At 45.2% G+C, this 23,087-nt stretch overlaps 1 protein-coding gene across 1 annotated transcript in view; it reads left to right on the forward strand.

The window, feature by feature from the left end:
• COL20A1 (collagen type XX alpha 1 chain) overlaps positions 1-23,087 on the forward strand; it is a 201,261-nt gene that overhangs the window by 17,485 nt on the left and 160,689 nt on the right. The window contains exons 3-6 of the mRNA XM_082272732.1: positions 9,133-9,243; positions 12,111-12,254; positions 16,204-16,314; positions 17,159-17,326. Of these exons, the coding sequence (XP_082128858.1) occupies positions 9,133-9,243; positions 12,111-12,254; positions 16,204-16,314; positions 17,159-17,326 (534 nt within the window). The remainder of the gene's footprint in view (positions 1-9,132; positions 9,244-12,110; positions 12,255-16,203; positions 16,315-17,158; positions 17,327-23,087) is intronic.

Consider the following 23,087-nt stretch of genomic DNA (forward strand, 5'->3'; position numbering starts at 1 on the left):
GGTCTTCCCCAGACTTTTTCCCTCACTATGGTCTTCCCCAGACTTTTTCCCTCACTATGGTCTTCCCCAGACTTTTTTCCTCACTATGGTCTTCCCCAGACTTTTTCCCTCACTATGGTCTTCCCCAGACTTTTTCCCTCACTATGGTCTTCCCCAGACTTTTTCCCTCACTATGGTCCTCCTAGACTTTTTCCCTCACTATGGTCTTCCCCAGACTTTTTCCCTCACTATGGTCTTCCCCAGACTTTTTCCCTCACTATGGTCTTCCCCAGACTTTTTCCCTCACTATGTTCTTCCCCAGACTTTCTCCCTCACTATGGTCTTCCCCAGACATTTTCCCTCACTATGGTCTTCCCCAGACTTTTTCCCTCACTATGGTCTTCCCCAGACTTTTTCCCTCACTATGGTCTTCCCCACATTTTTTCCCTCACTATGGTCTTCCCCACACTTTTTCCCTCACTATGGTCTTCCCCTGGACTGGACTCTCTCCCCCTCCCTATGGTCTTTCCCTGGACTCTCTCCCCCTCTCTATGGTCTTTCCCTGGACTCTCTCCCCCCCCCCTACAGTCTTACTCTGGACTCTTTCTTCCTCCCTACTGGACTCTTTTGCCCCTCCTTACAGTTTTCTCCTGGACTCTCATCCCCTTCCCTATGGTCTCCCCCTGGACTCTCTGCTCCCCCCTCATCCACGGTCTTACCCTGAACTCTATAGTTCATATTCCTATTGCACACCTTCCTGGTTTGTAGGCTCGTGTGCACTGGGTGCTGAAGCGATCACCAGTTGGCAACTGGAGTAGTTACAAGTAGATACATATTCGCCAGCACACCAACGATCTTGCAAAAGCAGTTCAAAAAACTTTATTCAAGATAAGATCACATCAGAAAAATATATAGTGCAACGTTTCGGAGCCGCACAGGACCCCTTTGTCAGGCGCATGCCTGACAAAGGGGTCCTGTGTGGCTCCGAAACGTTGCACTATATATTTTTCTGATGTGATCTTATCTTGAATAAAGTTTTTTGGACTGCTTTTGGAAGATCCTTGGTGTGCTGGCAAATATGTATTTACTTACCCTGAACTCTGTCTCTCAGTCCCTCACTATGATTTTCCCTGCGCTCTCTCCCTTATTAGTCTCCCCTCTGGACTCTCCCTCATTGTGGTCTTCCCCTAGACTGTCTCCCTCGAAATGTTTTCCCAAAGACTTCTCCCTCAGTAGGGTCTTCTGGATTCCCGCCCTTGCTATGGTCTCCCCCAGGCTGTCTCCTTCACTATGGTCTCCATTCAGACTCTCTCCCTCACTATGGTCTCCCCTTGGACCCCCTTCCTCCTTATGGTCCTCTCCCCAGACTGTCTCCCTCACTATGGTCTCTCTTCATCACCTTGGTCTCCTCTTAGCTCTCTTGCACTTTAGTCCCCCCACCCAGCCTTTCTCACCCCCTCCAGTCTTCCTGGTTTCAGGTACATCTGTCACTCCTATTCGTGTCTTTTTGCTCTGATGCTGTCACAACCTCTTATTCACAGCTCAGGGGATGGCAGCTGCGGTGAGGTCTCTATGCAAGTGACTGAGCAGTGTGAGAGGCGCAGGAGACCGCACAGACTGCTCAAAGCTGCATGTCCAGGAAGAGGTTCCTTTTACTCTATTAGAAATCATAGGATCACATTTTCTGTGACTACCTGGGGCAGTGTGGTAGTTTTTTGTCATTAGCTGAAGCGGCCAAACTGTTCCACTTAGGTTCATGCATCGCACAAATTTATCATTATAGTCAGGATTGCGTTTGGGGTTAAGCATTAGGGTCAGGGTTATGTTAGGTTTGGGATTAAGCATTAGGCTCAGGGCTCATATAGTCATTCACATTAGGATCAGGGTTATCTTAGGTTCTGGGTTAAGCATTAGGCTCAGAGCAGGGTTATGTTAGAAGTTAAGCATTAGCATCAATGTTAAGTTAGGGGTAAAGCATTTGGGTCCGGTTTATATTAGGGTTTAGGTATTTTGGTTAGATTAGTGGTAAGTGTTAAGGCCAGGGTTAGATTAAGGGTAACTATTAAGGCCAGGGTTAGATTAATGGTAACTATTAAGGTCAAGGTTAGATTAGGGGTAAATATTTAGGTCAGGGTTAGATTAGTGGTAAGTATTAGGGTCAGTGTTCGATTAGGGTTAAGTATTAAGGTCAGGGTTAGATTAGGGGTAAGTATTAAGGTCAGGGTTAGATTTGGGGTTAAGTATTGGGATGTGGGTTAGCATTTAAACATTAGGGTCAGGGGGAAGGGCTAAGGTTAAGGCATTATTTGAGTTAGAGTTGGTGAAAGTATTAGGGTCATGGTTAGGGTCTGATGGGATCAGGGTTAGGTTGGGGGTTAACCATTAGGGTCATAGTTGAGTTAGAGGTTAAGTGAGTCAGGGTTGAGCTAGGGGCTAAGTATTGAGGTTTTAGCTAGATTAGGGATTAGGTATTAGTGTTTGGGGTAGGCTAGAGGTTAGGAATTATTGTCAGGGTTAGGTTAAGAATTAGGCGTCAGGGTCAATGTAAAGGTTAAGTATTAATGTTAGAGTTGAGATAGGGATTAAGCATTAGGGTCTGATGTAGATTAGGGGTTAGGCAATTAGGGTCTGGGTTAGGGGTTAAGTATCAAAATATCGTACAATAATCTGATCGTTAGTACACAGCTGTTGTCCGAAATTTTCAGAAGATACAAACGTGAAAATATTTCTTGTATGATACTAGATCGTACGATTTACGTTTAATCAGCACAGCTTTCATCCGAAAATACAAAAAAATGCATTATATCACTTCCAAATTTTTATTCTGTGGTACAAACATTTTTGTACTTTAGTAACCTCTTCGTTTTCGATATGGAGATTCACATCCAAAAAAAAAAACGGACGATCATTCATCCGATAATCTCATTGTGTGTACTAGGGCTTAAGGGTCAGGGCTGAGTAAGTGATTAAGCATTGGGGTCAGGGTCATGTTACAGGTTAAGCACTGGGGTCAGGGTTAGGGGCTAAGCATTAGGGTTAGGTTAGATGTTAACCATTAGGATCAGGGTTGAGTTAAGGATAAAGCATTAGGGTCAGGCTTATAAAGGGGGTAATTATTTGGGTTAGTTTAGGTGTAAGTATAAGGTAAGGGTTATGGTCTGATGGGGTTAGGGTTGGGTTAGGGGTTAACCATTAGAGTCGTGGTTTAGTTAGAGGTTAAGCATTAGAGCCAGGGTTAAGTTAGGGGCAAAGTATTAGGGTCTGAGCTAGATTAGGGGTTAGGTATTAGGGTCTGCGTTAGGGTAAAGGTTAAGCATTAGAATCAGGGTTAGGTTAGGAGTTAGGCATCAGGGTCAGGGTTAGGGTAAAGGTTAAGTATTAATGGTGGGTAGTGTTGGGTGATTGGTTCAGCCCAAGCATGAATTCGGCCCGCCGAGCACCCTACAATACACTGCGTGCCGTACAGTGCATTGGAAGCCCTGATTGGCTGAAGCAATGAAGGATTTTCCCAATCAGGGCACAGAACACTGTCAGAGCCATAATTAGAGAAAGTAATGATGACTGTGCCCAATCATGGCTCATTGCTCATAGACCCACCCCACACTATAAAAGGATCCTTCCCAGAGCAGCCATTTGCAGCATGATGTTTGAGTGGAGATAGATAGAACAGGGGTCTGTTCATTGCTACTAGCAAGTTAGTGTGCGATTGTGATTCTGTTGTTAGTGTAGAGTGTAAGTGTAGTGTAAATATAGTGATAGTGCAGCGTGACTGTAGTGTGACTGTTCATTGTTACTTTAGTGTCAGTTTAGTGTTTCAGGGCAGTATATTGAAGTGTGTGAGTGCACGTTTACTGCAGTATACTAAGTGCACTTGTACGGCAGTATATTGAAGTACGTTAGTGAACCTTTACTGCAGTATATTGAACTGTGTTGGTGCACGTTTATTGCAGTATACTGAGGTGCGTTAGTGCATATTTACTGCAGTACATTGCCGTGCATTAGTGCACGTTTACTACAGTATATTGAAGTGCATCAGTGCACATTTACTGCAGTATATTGAAGGGTGTGAGTGCATGTTTTCTGCAGTATATTGAACTGTGTTAGTGCACTTTTACTGCAGTATATTGAAGTGCCTTAATGCACTTTTTTGGCAGTATATTAAATTACGTTAGAGCACTTTTAATGCAGTATTTTGAATTGCGTTAGGGCACTTTTAGGACAGTGTAATAAAGTGTGTTAGTGCAATTTCACTGCAGTATATTGAAGTGCGTTAGTGCACTTTTACTTCAGTATATTGAAGTGCGTCAGTGCAGTTTTACTGCAGTATATTATAGTGTGTCAGTGGAGTGTGTCTGTGTAGTGAGTACTCAAGTTAAAGTGCACCAAACAACACTTTCCATTGAGTAAAGTACATCAAAGTACACATTTCCCCTTCTATATTACATTTCAGTAATAGCCCCTCCCCCCCCCCATCATGTCTGGGAGGCAAATAAATAGTGCTAGACGTTCCCATGGCACTGTGAGGGGGCCAGCAGCATATGTGTCCACAGGCAAAGGTATCTGTGGTCCGTCCTCAGGCAGGGCACCATTTCCTCTGTTTAGTGATGTTGCCCATGCTATCCAGACACAGCATGCAGAGGAGGTGGTGGAGTGGCTTATTCTGCCTTCTTGTCTAAAGCTACTCCTGCTATAGCCCCAGCATCAGGCATGGAGGAGTCAGCTGAGTTATTTGAACATAGCGACAGCCACTTGCTTCTTGACGATGCACAGCCATTACTTAAATCATCAACAGTACCTCCTAGGGTTACAGTGTAAAGGCTCCATCAACACCCAAAGCCCAGTTTTTCCACACGTTACTTCTATTCAAAGTCTGCGAAAGAAACCCCACTGTTTAACCCAAAAAATCTCTAATCTTGTTCGAAGTGCACTACAGTGTGGCCTCATCATACAGACTGGCCCCCAAGCCGTTGTTTACAAAATAAAGAAAGCTTGCAGGGAAAATTATGTTTTTTTTTTCTTTATAAATGCAATTATTGCTGCAGCAGGTCCTATACACAGTACACATGCACCACTTTACAGGCAGACTAGGGGGAACCTCCAGGCACTATATTTAAAGGCAATGTACATTTTTATTGTTTCACTTTAAGCATCAGTGATGCATCAACATCAAATGATGTGTTTTTACAAACTTATTTTTACATGTCCCCCAGGGCAGTACCAGGACCCCCATAACCATTGTTTGCCCAAACCCCTTGCATCAAAGCCCTCAAAATGGGCACTTCTGATTTTTCCAGTTGGGGTTCCATAGAATTCAATGGGGTTCGTTATTTGGTTCCGAACCTTCTAGATGTTCAAGAGCAGGGGGTCGTTTGGCCCATCGCTAATGGTAGGTTGGCTTCGATGTTAAGCATTAGGGTCCAAGTTAGATAAGAGGTTACGTATTAGGGTCTGCTTTAGATTAGTGGTTAAGCATTAGGGTCAGTGTTAATTTTAGGTGTCAAGTTAAAGTTAGAGGTCAGGGCATTTTTATTCTACTCTTATTAGGTGCTTAGGTGTTAATAAACACTACCAACTTTGGGTTCATAGCACTTAAACGCACGTATCTCCTTCTTCCCAATGGCTGCATCTCCTCCCTAAATTCCACCTGCTGCAATGTTTGTCCATTCCTTCCTTTGTAACTCGCTTTTTGTCTTATTTGCCGCTTCACCACCAGCAGGCAGGAACTTTCCTTTTCTGTGTCGGCAGATCCTGTAGTCTGGCACAGAGGAGAAAATCTCTGATTACAGAGCGTGCTGCTAATTTTCCTGGCAGAAAAGAGTTTTGTTAGAGAGATGAATTGCTGACTCAAATCCCTGGATTCACTTAATGGATCAAAATTGTGCTCTGTGCTTTTTGGTAATTGAAATATTTAATGTACTGAGCACAGGAACTGGGAAGCTTTCAAAGATGTCTGTTTTCAGGAGCTCAAAATTTTTTAAAGGAGGACAGAAACCAGGACAGCAATTTCCGGTAATTGTATGTAATGTTCAGGTATTAGCACTCACTATTGCATTTTGTTCTAATGGATGTTGCAGAGTTGCCTCCATGGAAGCTTAAATTTTATGTGAAGCCAAAACTTTTTTTTATTAGTTTTTGAGTAGAGAAGGGTTGCTGCCTGCATCCTCCTGGAGAAATGTACCTTTACTTCCTGTCCTGCAGACCTAATAGGAGATTGAATTAAATCTTTCCAAAGTGAACAAATTCATATCTTAGCAAGTTCTCACAGGAGCAAGGGTCGAAGGATTCACCCTCATCTCCTGCTCTGATGGCAACTCAAATATTTTGGGGCTTGATGACCATGGTCATGATGACCTTGATGACCATGGTCTCTAGGACCAATAGAGAGTGATTGTCTCCAGTGGGGACACAGAACACAAAAAAAACTTGACAAAGGGTCCAACCCTTCCCTGCTCTACCCAAAACTAGCAAAATTTGCCCCTGTATGCACTGTATGAAAGAATTGTGTGTCGTAGTATGCAATGGCTAGTTGTCTGCAGACATTGCGGAGGCTGGTGTCATTCAATGAACAGGTCACCCATGTATTTGTTGGTGGAGTTGGCTTTTTTTTGGCAGAAGTATGAACCACCTGCTTCTTATAGTCCTGAGACCTTGGCTCCTCTGACCGCCATAGCTTCATTGCTTTCTGCTTGATCCTTCTTCTGTGGTAGGGGCTCAGGAATTCTAGAAAAGACCCCAAAGGTTGATTTTCTGGATGGTCTAAAAAGTAAATTGGGGATTAAGTCATACTCCACCCTTAACTAAATGTTTTTGTAGGATTGATCCCTTTAAATGAATCTGTCTCCTGCTTCTGTCTTACACTTTCAGCTTGTTTCTTCTGGTAATATTTCACCACCTCTTCCTATTTCACACTTCTAATTGTTCTCAGTCTTGAGGGATCCCCCACATTTTGTATCTCCCGTTATTCTTGTACGGCACTAGTTCCAGTATTTGAAGTGTGGTTGCTATGGCTACAGTGGCCATTAGTGAAGCGACCTCCACCACCGATGACATTACCGCTCTTCTCTGAGCTATTTTCAGATGGCTCCCCCAATAGTTTACCCCAGTGTTTTGTTGTATTGCTGGTAGTCCGTGTGTACAGCGGAGTCATTTCTAGCAGGTCCTCTTCCAGGGGAGATCAGGGGACTCACTGTTCATACAGTACAGATGTACACAGGGACATCACAAAGAAAAGGGCTCCCTGGGGACACAATATATCATTTCAACTTCTCACTGCTCCTACTTTCCTTTATTTTTTCCTTTCCTTTATTTTTCCTTTCCTTTTCTTTCCTTTCTATTCCTTTTCTTTTCTGTACTTTTCTCCATTTTTGCTTGCTTGTTTGATTTTTTTCTTGATTTCTTTCCCTGTCAATCCTTATTCACATTCCTTTCATTCTTCTTTCCTCATTCCCTTCATTCATATTCCCTTTTTCTTTTATATTTCTCTTTCTTCCTTTTTTTTCACCACTATTTCCTTTCCTTCTTCCTTCCTCTTTCCTTTCCTTTCCTTCTTCCCTCCTCTTTCCTTTCCTTCTTCCCTACTCTTTCCTTTCTTCCCTCCTCTTCTTTTCTTTCATTCTTCATTTTTTTCCTTTCCCTCTTCCTTCCTCTTTACCTTTCATTCTTTCTTCTTCTTTCCTTTTCTCTTCCTCTTTCCTTTCCTTCTCCCTTTTCCTTTCCTTCTTCCTTCCTTTTTCCTTTTCCTTCCTGTCTCTTTCTCTCACTCTGTTTGTTTCTTTCTTCATTCCTCTTTTCTTTCATTTCATTTTCTGCCTCCATCTCTTTTTCCCTCTTCCATTTGCTTCCCTTCACATTTCTCTCTTTCTTTTTATTCTCTTTTCCTTCTTCTTCTTTTTTCCTTTCCCTACCTTTCAGTTTTAATTTATATTACTTTCATTCTTATTTGCTAATTTCTTTCATTCATATTCCTTCTTTCTTTTCTATTCCTCGTTCTTCCTTTATTTTCTTCTCCACTATTTCCTGCTTCCCTGTTCTTTCCTTTCCTTCTTCCCTGCCCTTTCTTTTCCTCCTTCACTCCTCTTTTTTTCCTTCTTCCTTTTTCTTTCCTTTTCCTACTTTCCTCCTCTTTCCTTTTCCTCTTCAACTTTCCTTTCCTCTTCCTCTTCATCTTCCTCTTCCCTTTCCTTCCTCTTTCCTTATCCCTTTCTCTTCCCGTTCCTTCCTTTTCCTTTTCCCTTCCGCTTTCCTTTCCTTCCTCTTTTACTTATTCCTTTCCTTCTTCCCCCTCTTTCCTTTCCTAATTCCTCCCTCTTTCCTTTCCTACTTCCTCCCTCTTTCCTTACCTTTCCCCTCCCTCTTTCCTTTCCTTCTTCCTTCCTCTTTCCTTTTTTTCTTTCTTCCTAGTTATTTTCTTCTTCCTCCCTTTTCCTTCCTGTCTCTTTCTTTTACTCAGTTTCTTTCTTCTTTCCTATATTATTTCCTTTTATTTCCAATTCTTCCTCCCTCTCTTTTTCCCCCTCCCCTTTGCTTTCCTTCACTTTCTCTCTTTCTTTTCTTTCACATTTTCAAACATTGAAGTGACCAATTTGACATTTCCTGCATTTTTCAGCTTGGCCACAAGGTGTCAGTTTGACATCAAGGCCCAAAGAGCTGTAACCTTGTTATTCATTTAATAATGGCACCGTTCTAAAAATATGGAACAGCAAGGAAAGCCCAAAAAATGGACATTACTGTACATCACAAATTACTACTAGAAAGATCAATAAGGATAACTAATAATATTGTAATAATAAGTGTTAGTTGTGATAATGACATACATAATGCAGCTTTGTAGATTTTTTTTGGAAATTCATGAGGCTTTTTCACAAAATAAGGCCTGATGAGCAGTAATGCATAGAAGCTAATCAGAATCCAGCTGACACCGGTTGCTATAGGATAACAGCACTTAGTACATCCGTAATGCTCCTCTGCATTGTCATAGTTTGCTTCAAAACTGATAATCTTCATTAGGACTCCCAGAGCTGGGCTTTGTCAGCAGGTTCTCTTTACCCAGCCTGTGTTTCTCTCAGCCCAGATAGTGTTCTTCTTCTATTATTTTGCCCTGCTGGAGTCCACTTACAGAGAAAATGACCGCGCTATTTCTGGTCCATGTCGCAGGCTCTGGGCGGTTAAGGCTGGCCGTTCTGATGGAGGACAGATTGCAGATGAAGTGGAAGGAGGTGGAGGGGACCAGCAATGTTTATAAGGTGCTAGTGAAACCGCTGACGGGTAAGTGCGAGGAGCTTTCTGAGCAATTTCATTGGAGGAATTTGGGATTGTTGCATATTTTCTATAATTCTCTGGCTAGCACTGGGGTCCGGAGCTTAGTTCCCACCAGGGCCCCATCCTTGGGGAGTTTGTATGTCCACCTGAATTATCATATCTGACTTTTCTTCCAGTGCTTTGGTTTCCTCCTACATCCCAAAAGCATAGCAATAGATTAAATGTTGCTCACTTAAATAATTCACCTTACAGCACTAGGAAAAAGTAGACATGTGTGGTTCGTTTTGTTCCGAATCTAAATTCAGACAAATTTTTCATTATTATATATATATATAATACATTTGAATTAAAATATAATAGAAAATAAAATAATATATTAGAATAGAAAAGAATAGAATAAAATAAAATAAACTAAACTATATATATATATATATATATATATATATATATATATATATATATATATATAAAATAAATTTGAATTCAAATAGAATAGACTAGAAAATAAAATAATATATCAGAATATAAAAGAATAGAATAAAATAAAAAAATAGACAATAGAATATATCCATCCTCCAAAATTCGAATTTTGAATAGAATAAATTAGAATAGAGTAACTTTGAATGCGCTATTAGAGTAGAAAAGCATAGAATAGAAAATAAAATAATAGAATAGAATAGAAAAAAAAAACCTATAGATTAGAATAGATATAACTATCTCCTGAAACTCAAATTTCAAATAGAATAATTGAATTTGAACAGAATAAATTTGAATGCTAATAGAATAGAAAATAATAGAATAAAAAATTAAATAAAAAAGAATAGAATAGAAAAAACATAAAATAGATATAACCATCTTCCAAAATTCAAAATTTTGAATAGAATACATTTGAATTTGAATAGAATAGAAAAGAATAGAATAGAATATAAAAAAATAAAATAGAATATAATAGAATAGAACAGAAAAGAAAGACGATGCAATAAAATGGAATAGAAAGAATATAACCATCTTCCAAAATTCAAATTTCCAATAGAATAAATTGGAATAGAATAGAAAATAATAGAATAGAAAAAAAAATAATGGAATTTAACCACTTGCCGACCGCCCACAGTATATTTACTGCGGCAGTCAGCCCCTCACAGGCAAAGTGACGTATATTTACGTCACTAGCCTGTGAGGCTCTGGGGAGCGAGCGAGCTCCCGCTCCCGCGCGGTCACGGACCCCCCCGCGCGTGTGACCGGCGGACCCGATGTCCGCCACTCACTCTGCGATCGCCGGGGGAGAGGGAGAAAGGGAGGCAGCTTGTGTAAACAAGCTGCCTGTCATTCTCCCCTGTGTAGAAACACTGATCATACGGTTCTACTATGTAGGACCGTTGATCAGTGTAACTACAGCTCAAGCCACAGCCAATCACAGTTAGAATCACGCCCCTAGGGACACACACAGCCCCTCCCTCTCAAATAAAGTTAACCCCTTCACTGCCAGTGTATTTTTATAGTAACAGTGCATATATATAGCACTGATTACTGTAGAAATGTCACTGGTAACCCCAAAAGTGTCAAAAATGTCAGTCAAGGGTCCGATCTGTCCGCCCCAATGTCGCAGTCCCGCAAAAAAAAATCGCAGATCGCCGCCATTACGCGCTAAAAAAAAAAACAACAAAAATGACAAAAATCTTCCCCTTTGTTAGTAAACGCAATAACTTTTGCGCAAACCAATCAAAATACGCTTTTTGTGATTTTTATTACCAAACATATGTAGCATAACATAATGTATAAAAAAAATTGGCTGAAAATGTTAAAAAATTTTGATTTTTACTTTTTTTTTTTTGGGGAATTTCATATAAAAAATGTGAAAAATATTGTTATTTTTGCAAAATTGACGCTTTTTTTTTGTTTATAGCGCGTGATCAAAAAATCGCACAGGTGATCAAATACCACCAAAAGAAAGCTCTGTTTGTGGGGAAAAAAGGACGTCAAATTCGTTTAGGTACAGCGTCGCACGACCGCGCAATTGTCCGTTAAAGTCACTCAGTGCCGAATCGCAAAATACCCCCTGGTCTTTTAGCAGCCAAATCCTCCGGGGCTTAAGTGGTTAAAAGAAAAGAATAGAAAAAAAAAAGTAGAATAAAACAGAATATAACCATCTTCTTAAATTTGAATTCCGAATAGAATAAATCCAAATAGAATTAGAATCAAATTTCCAAATTCAGTTGAATTAAGTTCAATTTGACCAAATTTGGAAAAATTTGAATCAAATTCGAATAAACTAAACATATGAAATGAATTTAACAAATTTAAGTAATTAATGAATCGAAACAAAACAAATGTTCTCGATCTGCACTTCTACTTTCAAAAATAATAAGCTCCTCGTGGGCGGGGACTTATGTAAATAGTTTTGTGTATAGTTTGGTAGCACCAAAAATGTATATTAGGTAACTGATAATAAATTCCACCCAGACGATCCCAAACCTCAGCTAATAATGACCAAACCCTCAACACTTCCTGGCAAACACATGTGCCCATATTTTAATGCATAGTTCAGCGTGTCTGACACTCTTCCCTAGTATGTAATAGCCATGTAGGTATAAGTAAAAAAAAAAATTCCAAGTTCCAATATCAGTGCCCTACTGTGTGCCAGCTAGGAAGTTAAAACAAAAAGTATTAAGGGAGGGGGGGCAGTGATGCAATTTTTGAGGGGGTCAGTCAGGAGGTAACCATGATTTTGTGATATCCTGTAGCTTTGGAAATAAAGAAATAAATAAATTAAGTTTAGTTTTATAAGCCTGTGGGGCAGTTTTCCTCCCTTCTCCTAGAAATTAGGGAAAGTCAGTGGCTGTAAATGACCATTTTTGTTTGGTTTCTCCTTTAAGGGGATCCAGAACAGGAGGTGATGTTGAAAACAAAGACGGCCAAGGCTACGGTGGGAGGTCTGGACCCTGTAAAGGAATACGTTCTGCAGATACACGTCATCCAAGGAGGGCAGGACACCCTCATAGCCAAGAAGAAGTTTATCAGTAAGTTACATGTTCATACCGATAAAACTAAGAACTGGTCACGCATGGCATTGTCTGCCCCAGAGGAGCTTTCTTGTTTCTATTTTAAATTTTTAGCTAAATTTTCTTTCATTAGCCAACACCAAGACCGAATAAGAAATAAATCAAATAAACTGCAAATTTGGCACTACAATAGAAGAGACCTTTTTTACCCCCAACTGTGTCCCTGCAGTGCCAGGACAGGTTTGTCTAGTGCCCAGGGCAAGGATGCGGAACTGCGCCACTTAGCCACTGTTATTGCATGGAATGGATTTACTGACCTGTATCCATTCTTTGTCCTCTTACCCCCTATGCCCAGGGCAGCTTCCCCTCCTGCCCACCCCTTGTCCCAGCCCTGTAGATCTGTACATTGCACCATTCATACCACCCCTATAGTAACCAGCTACAGAGTCATTGAAAATACGTATTTTACTTTCGTTCATTGACACATTGATCCTGATTCTTCTTAACCATTGGGTTGTACTGCCCCCTACAGGAGTAGGACACTAGGCGGGAAAAAGCTTGACTATGCCTATGGGGTAGTCTCAGGGGGTATACTCCCACTCTCAGCTATAGGCTCTCAGTTTTTTTCTGCCTAGTCAGGAGTAAGGACCTAGTTCCTTGCTGGGATCTCTGGTCCTGGCAATGTTTTCATTTTTAATGTTATTTTTTTCATTCTTCTTATTTTGTTCCTGTGAGAACTACAATGAAGTGCCGGATTGGGCGACGAACTGGATAATATAGATCCTTAGGGTCCCTCTAGTCCAGCCAGCGAGCGCGTGCAGACCGCAGCTCCACACTAGGTCAGTCGCGACATAGTCCCACTAGACATGGGCTGGCCTGTGAGTTAAATGTCCCGCAAGGCCTGAGTCACAGTGTTTAATTCTGACCGACAGCCCCCACATTACGATGAAGTGGTGTCCTGTCCGGAGCGGTGCCCACCTGTTCCTGGTATGGTAAGTAGCTGTCCCCCCACTACCCCTGGAGGGTTTTGGGGTGGACGTGAGCCCCTCCCTGGGATGGTCGGACCCCCCAGTTCCCCTCCCTTCCCCCAAGCCCTTCTAAAATTTCGGCCACTATGGGTGTTTTGCCCCCCCCCCCCAACCCCTGGGTGAGGTGATGAGCTGGCTTTGCCACATGCTCTTAAGGGGGGCTGGTTGGATTTGATGCTGACCGGACTGCTGACTGGGTTTCCTGGTACGGAAGGGGGGGTTGAGCAGGGTTCCCTGCCATTCTGGGGGTTAGTGACTAGGGCAAGGATGTCCACTGGGCTCCCTGTGATGGTTGTTGGGCTAGGGGAGCGGATGATTTTACTAGGGATCGACCGATTATCGGCAAAGCTGATATATCAGGGGGGGGGGGCGATATGCACTTTCCCCGATATATTGGAATCGGCCACCAAGGTGACCAATATTTCGGAAAGTGCTTGTACCAGAGTGATTCCCGCAGCTAGAGGCATGACCCCGGTATTTGCGTCCATAGCCGAGGGTCTGCTGTCTTGTAATGACAACCGATGCGGCTGAGAAATCACTCGGTTGTCATTACAAGGAGCGGGATGAGACGTCCCCCCTCTCCCGCTGCCTTACGCGGCTCGCCCGGGTCTCCCGTCCCACCGGGAGACCCGGACCAGTTTTCTCAGGCACTGGGCTAAAGTAGTGTAGTCTTTTATAAACATAGATGACACGGAGCGGAGGGAGCATGGGAGGAGCTGGAGTGCAGAAGGCTGGAGGGGCGGAATTCATTTCAGCTGGGTGGAGCTGGATTGCAGACGCCTAGAGAGGCAGAGTTACGATCAGAGCCGAGTGCCTGGTTTCGGCATAACACTGGACAACCAGCCTGCGCGGCTGCTGTCCTCGGCAGGACACCGCATTCGGCTCTGATGGGGTCTCCATGTAAAATCCTAGAAGTGTTGTCATGACATCACTTCCAGATACTGGCGCCAGATTAAAAAAAATGACCGCATTCAAAACAGCCAAACCTGGCGTTTTGAATGCTTTTAAGTGCAGAGGAGGGGTTTGGGGTCTTTTAGACCCCCAGATCCCCCCACAACAGTACCTGTCAAGCACTAATAAAAAAATATATATATTTTTTAAATGTACGAAAATATCGGCCAATATTGGCCAATACCGACATTCAATGGCCAAAATATTGGTATCGGCAACGAAAAAACGATATCGGTCGATCACTAGTTTTTACCATCTGTGGGTACGCACCTCACAGGGCCGGATCCGTCCAAAAAATTTAGGCCGCGGCTTTGCGGCCTACTCGTCGGAACCTATGTGAGGCGGCGCCTGTGAGGATGGCTGAAGCCACTGCCTCCTGTTTGAGCATCTGCCTTCCCCTCTGCTGCCCCTGTGTGGTCAGCTCAACTGGGGCTCGCGTCCTGGCGACAGGGCGCCATCAAAAATTTAGGCCGAGGCCTACTAGGCCATGCAGCCAAGTCGGGCGCCGCAGTTGGGAGGCGGCCCCAGTGCGTGTAGCTGAAGCCCCCACTTGGGCATCTGCCAGGCTGAGTATCCGTGCAATTGTGACTGGGCCCCCAGAAAGCTTTTTGCCGCGTCCTGCTTGGCCATATGGTCAGCTTGGCACCTCCTTTGGACTGGGTGGCGCTGTGGGGGCGTTTCATTTTTAATGATAGTCTTGCCGCCAATATTGTGTGGGGCATCTCCCTTCTTTTAGTGAGGGTACCCTGCCTGCGCGTCCCCGTCACGGCAGGAGCCCCCCTTTTAAGGGGACTATGTCCTATTATGTCCTCTATGGAGGGTGCCAATAGTGGTCCATTTGTGGACCCTTGGCCGGCGTCCCCTTTGCGGGATCGTAGTCAGCGGCTTCCCCTAATTGTTATGTTTTCGGGGTGAGCTCAGTATATGGCGACACTATTGGGTCTACGTCCACGCACCCTGAGTGCTCAGATAGTGAGGATGATTCCTCTGCTCCTCTAGCCGCGCTTGAATAGGCGCTGGTGGATGCACTGTTTGTATCAGTGCGTGAAACTTTAAAAATGGAGGTTGTGGCTGATGGCTATATCCAAGCTATTCCATGAGCTTGGATATACGTATCTTACCGTTCAACAGTGATAACCAGAGAGGAAGTACACCAGTACCTGAAGGCGGTATTGCTGTCCTATAATTTAGACAGCAATTGGTTCTGGTGAGTTTGCATTTGAGCTATATGGTGAAGGCAAGACATCACTAGCGACCTGAGAATAATTTTTACACTTGGAATTTTTTTTTCACTTTAATTTTTTAGTTATTTTTTTGCACTTGGATTTGTTACAAAGGACACTTTCTTGTGCTTAAGGACACTTCATCACTTTTGTGTATTTTACTATATAAAATAGAAATTTTATTTCATACAATTTTATATTTAGTGTGCTGACAACACGTTGTTTTTCTACCTTTTATTTGTATCATTTAGTATGTGCTCTACCACAAGGTGCCATCCTTGATCTCCAGTAAGGTGACTTTGCCTAGACTGCAATGATGTCACCAGTCTGCTGCAGGCAGGTAGAAGCATTTCCTCAGTCTCTTCTCCTCCAGTGATCACACTATACAACGTAACTTTGTAGCAAGTCACAAAGGGAGAGGCTGCAGCAGGGGCTGATTTGTGTCAGACATTTGAATGCGCAGGCAGCAAGATTTACCTAATGGTGTCATCTCTGAGCCAGCATCTCAGTCCAAGAAGTATATGCTAGCCTTGGATGATGCCTGAACACAGATGGCCTTCTGGAGGGAAAAGCAGATGATGGCATGGTCATGGAGAATACTGTGATCTCTGTGAGAGGTAATAGTTACCTGGAAGTGTTACACTGGCACATTACTTTAAATGAATCCACCTAACATTAACAAATTAATAAAGATGCTAGATCCGCTTTAATACTTTTTAACGGCTTTTATATAGAAGATAAAACAGATGTTCCTTCCTTTTGCAGTTGAAGATTTGAAGGCCCAAGTGCGAAATGAGAAGAAAAAGGCAGATGTGACTCCAGCACCGCAGATCACTGAGTCATCCTCACCAGCAGAGGGCAGCACCACAATCACAGGTGAGTTTAGGAGCAAATAGCCGTCACAGTGCCCAATGGAGATTTAGGAGAGGTCTATTTTCTAGGGTTTCCTGCCTTCTGAGGCCTTGATGTTCTGGCTTCTTTAAGCCCTTTGGAAGTCACTTTATCAAACCACCATCCATCCGGCATCATAGAGAAGCAAAGCAGGACATACCCCTTAACTCTGCAGCATCCACCCTTTATTTGAATGTTGGTTTTGGGTGGATGGTGTTACCAGTGTTGGGACAAGGTCATCTAGCGCCCAGGGTAAAGATGCCCCCCCCTCCCCCACATAAAAATGTATGCACATTTTTGTGTCAGCAACCCCTCCCCTCCCTCTTCAGAAAAGTTTCCTCTGCAAGCCAAAAATACCCCCCCCCGCCAAAAGAATCCCCTCTCTTCAAGTACAAACCCTCTCCCTCCCCAACTCCCCCTTTCCTAACGCTTATCCCCCCCCCCAAATTTCCCCTTTTAGTACAAATCCTCCCCCCAAATCCCCCTTCCTAACAGAAATCCACTCCCACCTCAAAAGTCCCTTCTGAGCATAAATTCTCTCCCCCCCCCCTCCAAATTCCCCTTTCCCACTCTCCCAGCACTTATCCTCCCTGCAAATTTCCCCTGCTGGCCCAAATTCCTGCGATCAGTCTACTATCATGAATCCCCCCATATCCCCCTTCCTATCACAAATCAGCTCTTCTAGTAAAAATCCCTCCTACAAATCACCCATTCTAGCACAACCCCTTAAAATCGCCACCGCGCCTAGGGCAGCCGACCCTACTGTCCAACCCCTTGTCCCGATGGTACGTAAGCTAACTCTCAAATGTTCATTTTTATCTCTTGTTAGATAGGAGAGAGGAAAAGGAGCAGTTGGATACCCCAAGCTCCAGACCACAGGGGCCCGAAGGACGAAGGTCGGGGCCCCAGAACGCTACCCTGCTGGCCAAACCTACCCAGAAAATTTCCTCCAAGTCTGAGAGAGAGGTGTCAGCGACCCCCAGCACCCCTCGGAGAGGTAACACGGCCTGCGCAATTATCAATCCATCTCTGCGAGCTCGCTAATTCATCTCTGTGATCTCCTGAACTCTAATGATCGGGCCGATGCGGAGGGTCTCCGGGGAGAAAAGAATCCTGATTGACGAGGCTGCTGTGCTTTTTCTCGAGGCTTGATAGATATCGATCTCCCGCCTGTCTGCCTCACGTCTGCTCCTCCACGTCTGCCGTAGAATACTTGGAGCGCAGACCGGACAGCCAATCAGAGGAGAGAAAACCAGACCTCCATTTTTATTTCATTCCTTTAAACAATTTAGTATATAATTCTATATTTTTTTTCTTTTCTGTACCTTTTTTTTGTTGAGTTAGTTGTGATTTTTGGCAGGATTTTTAAGCTGCACACAGTCACAAAAATCCCCCCAAAAATAGCAATCTTGCGTCCTCGTGGTTTGTGTTAAAGCAGGACTCTACTGGAAAATAAAGGAGGTAACTTAATATGTTGCCTTTATAGGAAGATATGCTCAATGTACCTTACTTCTAGGTCTGCATCACCTTGTTGTCAGATAACATGACCCTTGATAAGGCATAGGTCATGTGATGTCTACTGTAGGATAGTTGGGGAGGTTGGTGTTCAGGTTTAACCGACAAATCAGCTGCTCTTGTAGAACGTCCTCCTGATATTGATACCCCAAAATCAAAAAGCTAATGTAACCAATTCTTTAAATTGTGGAAAGAAAGGAGACTCAAGCACACTCCATTCAGCTAGAGTCATACTCAGGGCCTCATTACTACAAGGCCGTAGCTGATAAAGCATGGAGGGTGAATACATTTTACCAGCCTATAGACATCAATGGTTCACATCACTACTTCACCCCACTGCAATACATCGAGAGGTGTATGACCCTGTGGGGGAAACCCCAAAACTCATTGGTTTCAGTAACATTTTGACTGTTGAAGCCAGATTGAAAATTATATTTCTCTTACGTCCTCCGACAGTCGCCGCCTCTTCATATTCGTCACTATGGGGTAATTGACCTTTGCTCCGTAGGAGTAGCTAGGCAACAGAATATGTTAATATCAAAGCTTTTAGCATACCCCACCCCTAGGGGGTGGTCCCTTCAGTCAATACCCTCCTGCTTCCTGCATTCCTACCTCAGTTTCTATTGTCTAGCTCAGGAGTTAGCAGGCTTATCCTGTGCTGGGATTTCAGTCTCAGCCTTTATTCTCTCTTTGATTTTATTTCAAGTGTTTTTCTCTTTCTTTACTTAGCTGTTATTTTTCAGCACTAGCTTAGTTTCTTCGGATGAGTTGGTTACTTCTATCAAGCAAACACTGCATTTGGAGGATGAACCATGTCCTCCTGCTTTGATGTCCTCTTATGGGACGCAAAGAAAACGCAAAACATCGCAGGTTTTTCCTTGCTCTGCGGAATTTCAGCGCGCGGTTGATGAGCAATGGCGCAATTTAAAAAAGCCTTTTGCTGTGCCGAGTAGGTTCAAGCTGCGTTATCCGTTTACACCCACCACTGATGAGCGTTGGTGTGTGCCGCCTCAGGTGGATCATGCAGTGGCGATTTTAAATAAATCCACTGCGATCCCTGCTGAGGATACCCCAGTGTTCCGGGACCCTACGGACAGGAGATTGGAGTCTCTGGCCCGTCATTCTTATACGGTTGCTGGGTCTATGCTGAAGCCGATTTTTGCTTCCATTATGGCAGCTCAGGCTATTGCGGATTGGACGCAGGTGCTCAGGCGCACCCTAGTGGCTGACTCTGCCCCACCGACAACTTTGGCTATGGTGGATCAGATTCATCAGGGTGTCATGTATTTGTGTGATGCGGACTTGGATTTGGTCCCGTTGGCTGCGCGTCTTTCAAGTGTGGCGGTATTGAACCGTCGCCTGATATGGCTGAAATGTTGGTCTGTTGACCAATCTTCTCGCAAGACTTTGGCTAATTTGCCCTACGCGGGATCTCGCCTTTTTGGCGAATCTTTAGATACTCTGATAAAGGGTATTTCTGGGGGTAAGAGCACTCTATTGCCCCAGACTCACAAAAATAAGTTTGTTCGTGGTAAGAAGAATGCCTCGTTTAGACCCTCTCAGGGGTCCTTTCGTGCCTTTCGGTCGCACTATAAGGGCAAGCCCTTCAAGGGCCAAGGCTCTCAGAAGAAGCAGTGGACAGGTAAGCAGAAGTCCGGTCAGTCCGGGTCCGCTGCCCATAACAATTCAGCCTGAAGGGGCGCCCTCACCCGGTTCTGGGGTGGGGGGACGTTTGCTTGGTTTTCTTCAACCCTGGCTGGGCCGCATTCGGGACAGGTGGGTTCAGGAAATCGTTCGATCTGGTTACAAGATCGAGTTTCTCTCTCGGCCGGCGGGCAGATTTTTTCCTTCGAACCTTCAGCTGACTCCGGAGCGTTTGCGGGATCTGCACCTGGCGGTGCGGGACCTGTGGGCCCAGGGAGTGGTGGTCCCGGTGCCTCATCGGGACAGATTTCGGGGGTTCTATTCCAATCTGTTCACTGTGCCCAGAAAGGAGGGCAAGGTACGTCCGATTCTGGATTTAAAAGCTCTAAACCACTTTGTGCGGGTTCCCAAGTTTCGCATGGAATCCCTGCGCTCGGTGGTGGCTGCCCTGGTTCCGGGGGAATTCATGGCCTCCATCGATTTGAAGGATGCGTATCTTCACATTCCAATTTTCGAGGTCACCAGAGGTACCTTCGTTTCGCCATTGAGGAGGATCACTACCAATTTGTGGCGTTACCCTTCGGTCTCGCTTCGGCTCCGCGGGTTTTCACCAAGGTGCTTGCGCCGGTCCTGGCTTTACTGAGAGCCCAGGGCATCTCTGTCTTGGGGTATCTGGACGACATTCTGGTTCGGTCTGCGACCAGTCAGGGTCTGGTGAACGACCTGTCCGTCACGATGCAGACTCTGCAGGAGTTTGGTTGGACGATAAATTTTCCAAAGTCAACGTTCTGTCCGTCGGTTCGTCTTCCCTACCTGGGAATGATCCTGGACTCTGTTCAGGCGAAGGTCTTCCTGCCAGAAGACAAGCTCAGGACGCTTCAGGAAGGAGTCAGGTCCCTCAGGGACAATCGGTGCTCGTCCCTTCGGACGTGCATGAGGTGTCTGGGATTGATGGTCTCGGCTTTCGAGGCGATTCCCTTCGCCCAGTTTCACACGCGGGGTCTCCAAAGGGAGATTCTGACCAGGTGGGACGAGCGACCGCAATCTCTGGATCTCCAGATTTCATTGAGCCATCGCACCAGAAGGGACCTTCTGTGGTGGCTCCAGTCCCTGGCGGTGTCGAAGGGCAAGTCCTTTCGCCCTTTCTCGTGGACGGTGATCACCACGGATGCCAGCCTGTCGGGCTGGGGTGGTGTTCTGGGCGTTCTGTCCGCCCAGGGTACTTGGTCGGAGGAGGAATCATCCCTTCCAATCAACATTCTGGAATTGCGAGCGATCAATCTCTGCCTTCGGCCTTGGACGGACAGGCTGCAGGGCCGTCCGGTTCGGGTGCAGACGGACAATGCCACAGCGGTGGCTTACATCAACCACCAAGGGGGCTCCAGGAGTGCCCGAGCGGCTCGGGAAGTGGCCGACATTCTGTCTTGGGCCGAGACGCACGTCCCGGCGATAACGGCGGTTCACATTCCGGGGGTGGAGAACTGGCAGGCGGATTATCTGAGTCGCCAGGCCCTGGACCAGGGGGAATGGTCCTTTCACCCGGATGTCTTCCGGATGTTGTGCGCGAAGTGGGGTTCACCAGATGTGGACCTGTTCGCGTCTCGTCTAAACAACAAGGTGGTAAGGTTCGTGGCAAGGACGCGCGATCCTCGGGCAGACGCGTCAGACGCATTGGTGGCTCCCTGGCATCAGTATCGTCTGATGTATGCCTTTCCACCGATTCAGCTACTATCCAGGTTCCTTCGCAGGTTGGCCTCGGAACCGCACACGGTGATTCTGGTGGCGCCAGACTGGCCTCGCCGGTCTTGGTACGCAGATCTCGTGAATCTGGCGGTCGACGCTCCGTGGCGTCTGCCTCTTCGTGAAGATCTCCTGTCTCAAGGGCCGATATTCCATCCTGCTTTACAGTCGCTGGCTTTGATGGCCTGGCTGTTGAAACCGAGGTCCTGAAGGATAGGGGTCTCTCCCCTGAGGTCATTCACACTTTGATCAAGGCTAGAAAGACCTCTTCGGGGAAGGTTTACTACCGTACTTGGAAGGCCTATTTTGCCTGGTGTGAGTCCAGGGGGTATTCCCCTCGCTCGTACTCGGTATCAAGAGTGTTGGCTTTCCTTCAAACGGGCGTGGACCAGCGTTTGGCGTTGGCCACGATTAAGGGTCAGATTTCTGCGCTGGCCGTTCTCTTTCAACGCCCTGTGGCGTCTAATTCCTTGGTTAGCACCTTTGTTCAAGGGGTGCGGCCTCTGGTCCCTCCTAGGAGGGATCCTTTACCTCCATGGGACTTGAACCTTGTTCTGTCCGTGTTGCAACATGCTCCCTTTGAAAAGATCAGGGAGATTTCGTTGTCTATGTTGTCCAAGAAGGTCGCCTTTTTGGTGGCGATCACTTCGGCTCGCAGAGTGTCGGAGCTGGCAGCTTTGTCCTGCAGATCTCCGTATTTGGTGGTTCACTTGGATAAGGTGGTCTTACGACCTAACCCGTCTTTCCTCCCAAAACGGATTTCGGAATTTCACCTCAATGAGGACATTGTCTTGCCTTCGCTTTGCGCGAAGCCAAAACTTCCAAAGGAGGTGGCTTTGCATTCCTTGGATGTTGTTCGGGCGATCAGGGTTTACCTGTCGTCGACTGAATCCTTTCGCAAGACGGATTCTCTATTTGTCCTTCCAGAGGGGCCTCGGAAGGGCATGGCGGCGTCGGCTTCTACCATCGCCAAATGGATCAGACAGACCATTGAACAGGCCTATGCTTTGAAGGGAACAGTTCCCCCCATGCCTGTGAAGGCGCACTCTACCAGATCTCTGAGTACGTCTTGGGCTGTCATCATCGGGCTTCTGTGGCCCAGGTGTGTAAGGCGGCGACTTGGTCGTCCGTTCACACCTTCTCGAAATTCTACAAGGTGGATGTTCAGGCATCGGCAGATGCTTCCTTTGGCCGCAAGGTTATTAGTGCGGCAGTGCCTTAGGGTTCCTTGTCTTTTTGGACCCTTGGCTGTTGGGATGTTTTTGTCCCTAGGTTATTTGTTTTCCTGGGTTGTTGCTCCTGTTGAGCAAGTTTTTTTCATGTTGCCCAGTTGGTTTCCTTCCTTTGGTAAGGTTCCTTTTTTTCTGATGTGGGTACTGCGTTGCCTTGGGCGCGGCTGCGATTTTTCTCCCACCCCTCATGTCTACACTGCTTTGGGACGTCCCCATAGTGACGAATATGAAGAGGCGGCGACTGTCGGAGGACGTAAGAGAAAACTGAATTTTTGTAAAATCTTACCTGTAAAATTCCTTTCTCTGAGTCCTCCGACAGTCGCCGCCCCCGCCCCTCTTTTGGGGTTTGTTTATGTACTCTACTGCTATGCTACTGAAACTGAGGTAGGAATGCAGGAAGCAGGAGGGTATTGACTGAAGGGACCACCCCCTAGGGGTGGGGTATGCTAAAAGCTTTGATATTAACATATTCTGTTGCCTAGCTACTCCTACGGAGCAAAGGTCAATTACCCCATAGTGACGAAAATGAAGAGGCGGCGACTGTCGGAGGACTCAGAGAAAGGAATTTTACAGGTAAGATTTTACAAAAATTCCGTTTTATTAGACAAACATGTAGGTAGACAGACA

This window comes from Pelophylax lessonae, assembly GCF_965119305.1.
Source record: "Pelophylax lessonae genome assembly, chromosome: 11".
Taxonomy (NCBI): domain Eukaryota; kingdom Metazoa; phylum Chordata; class Amphibia; order Anura; family Ranidae; genus Pelophylax; species Pelophylax lessonae.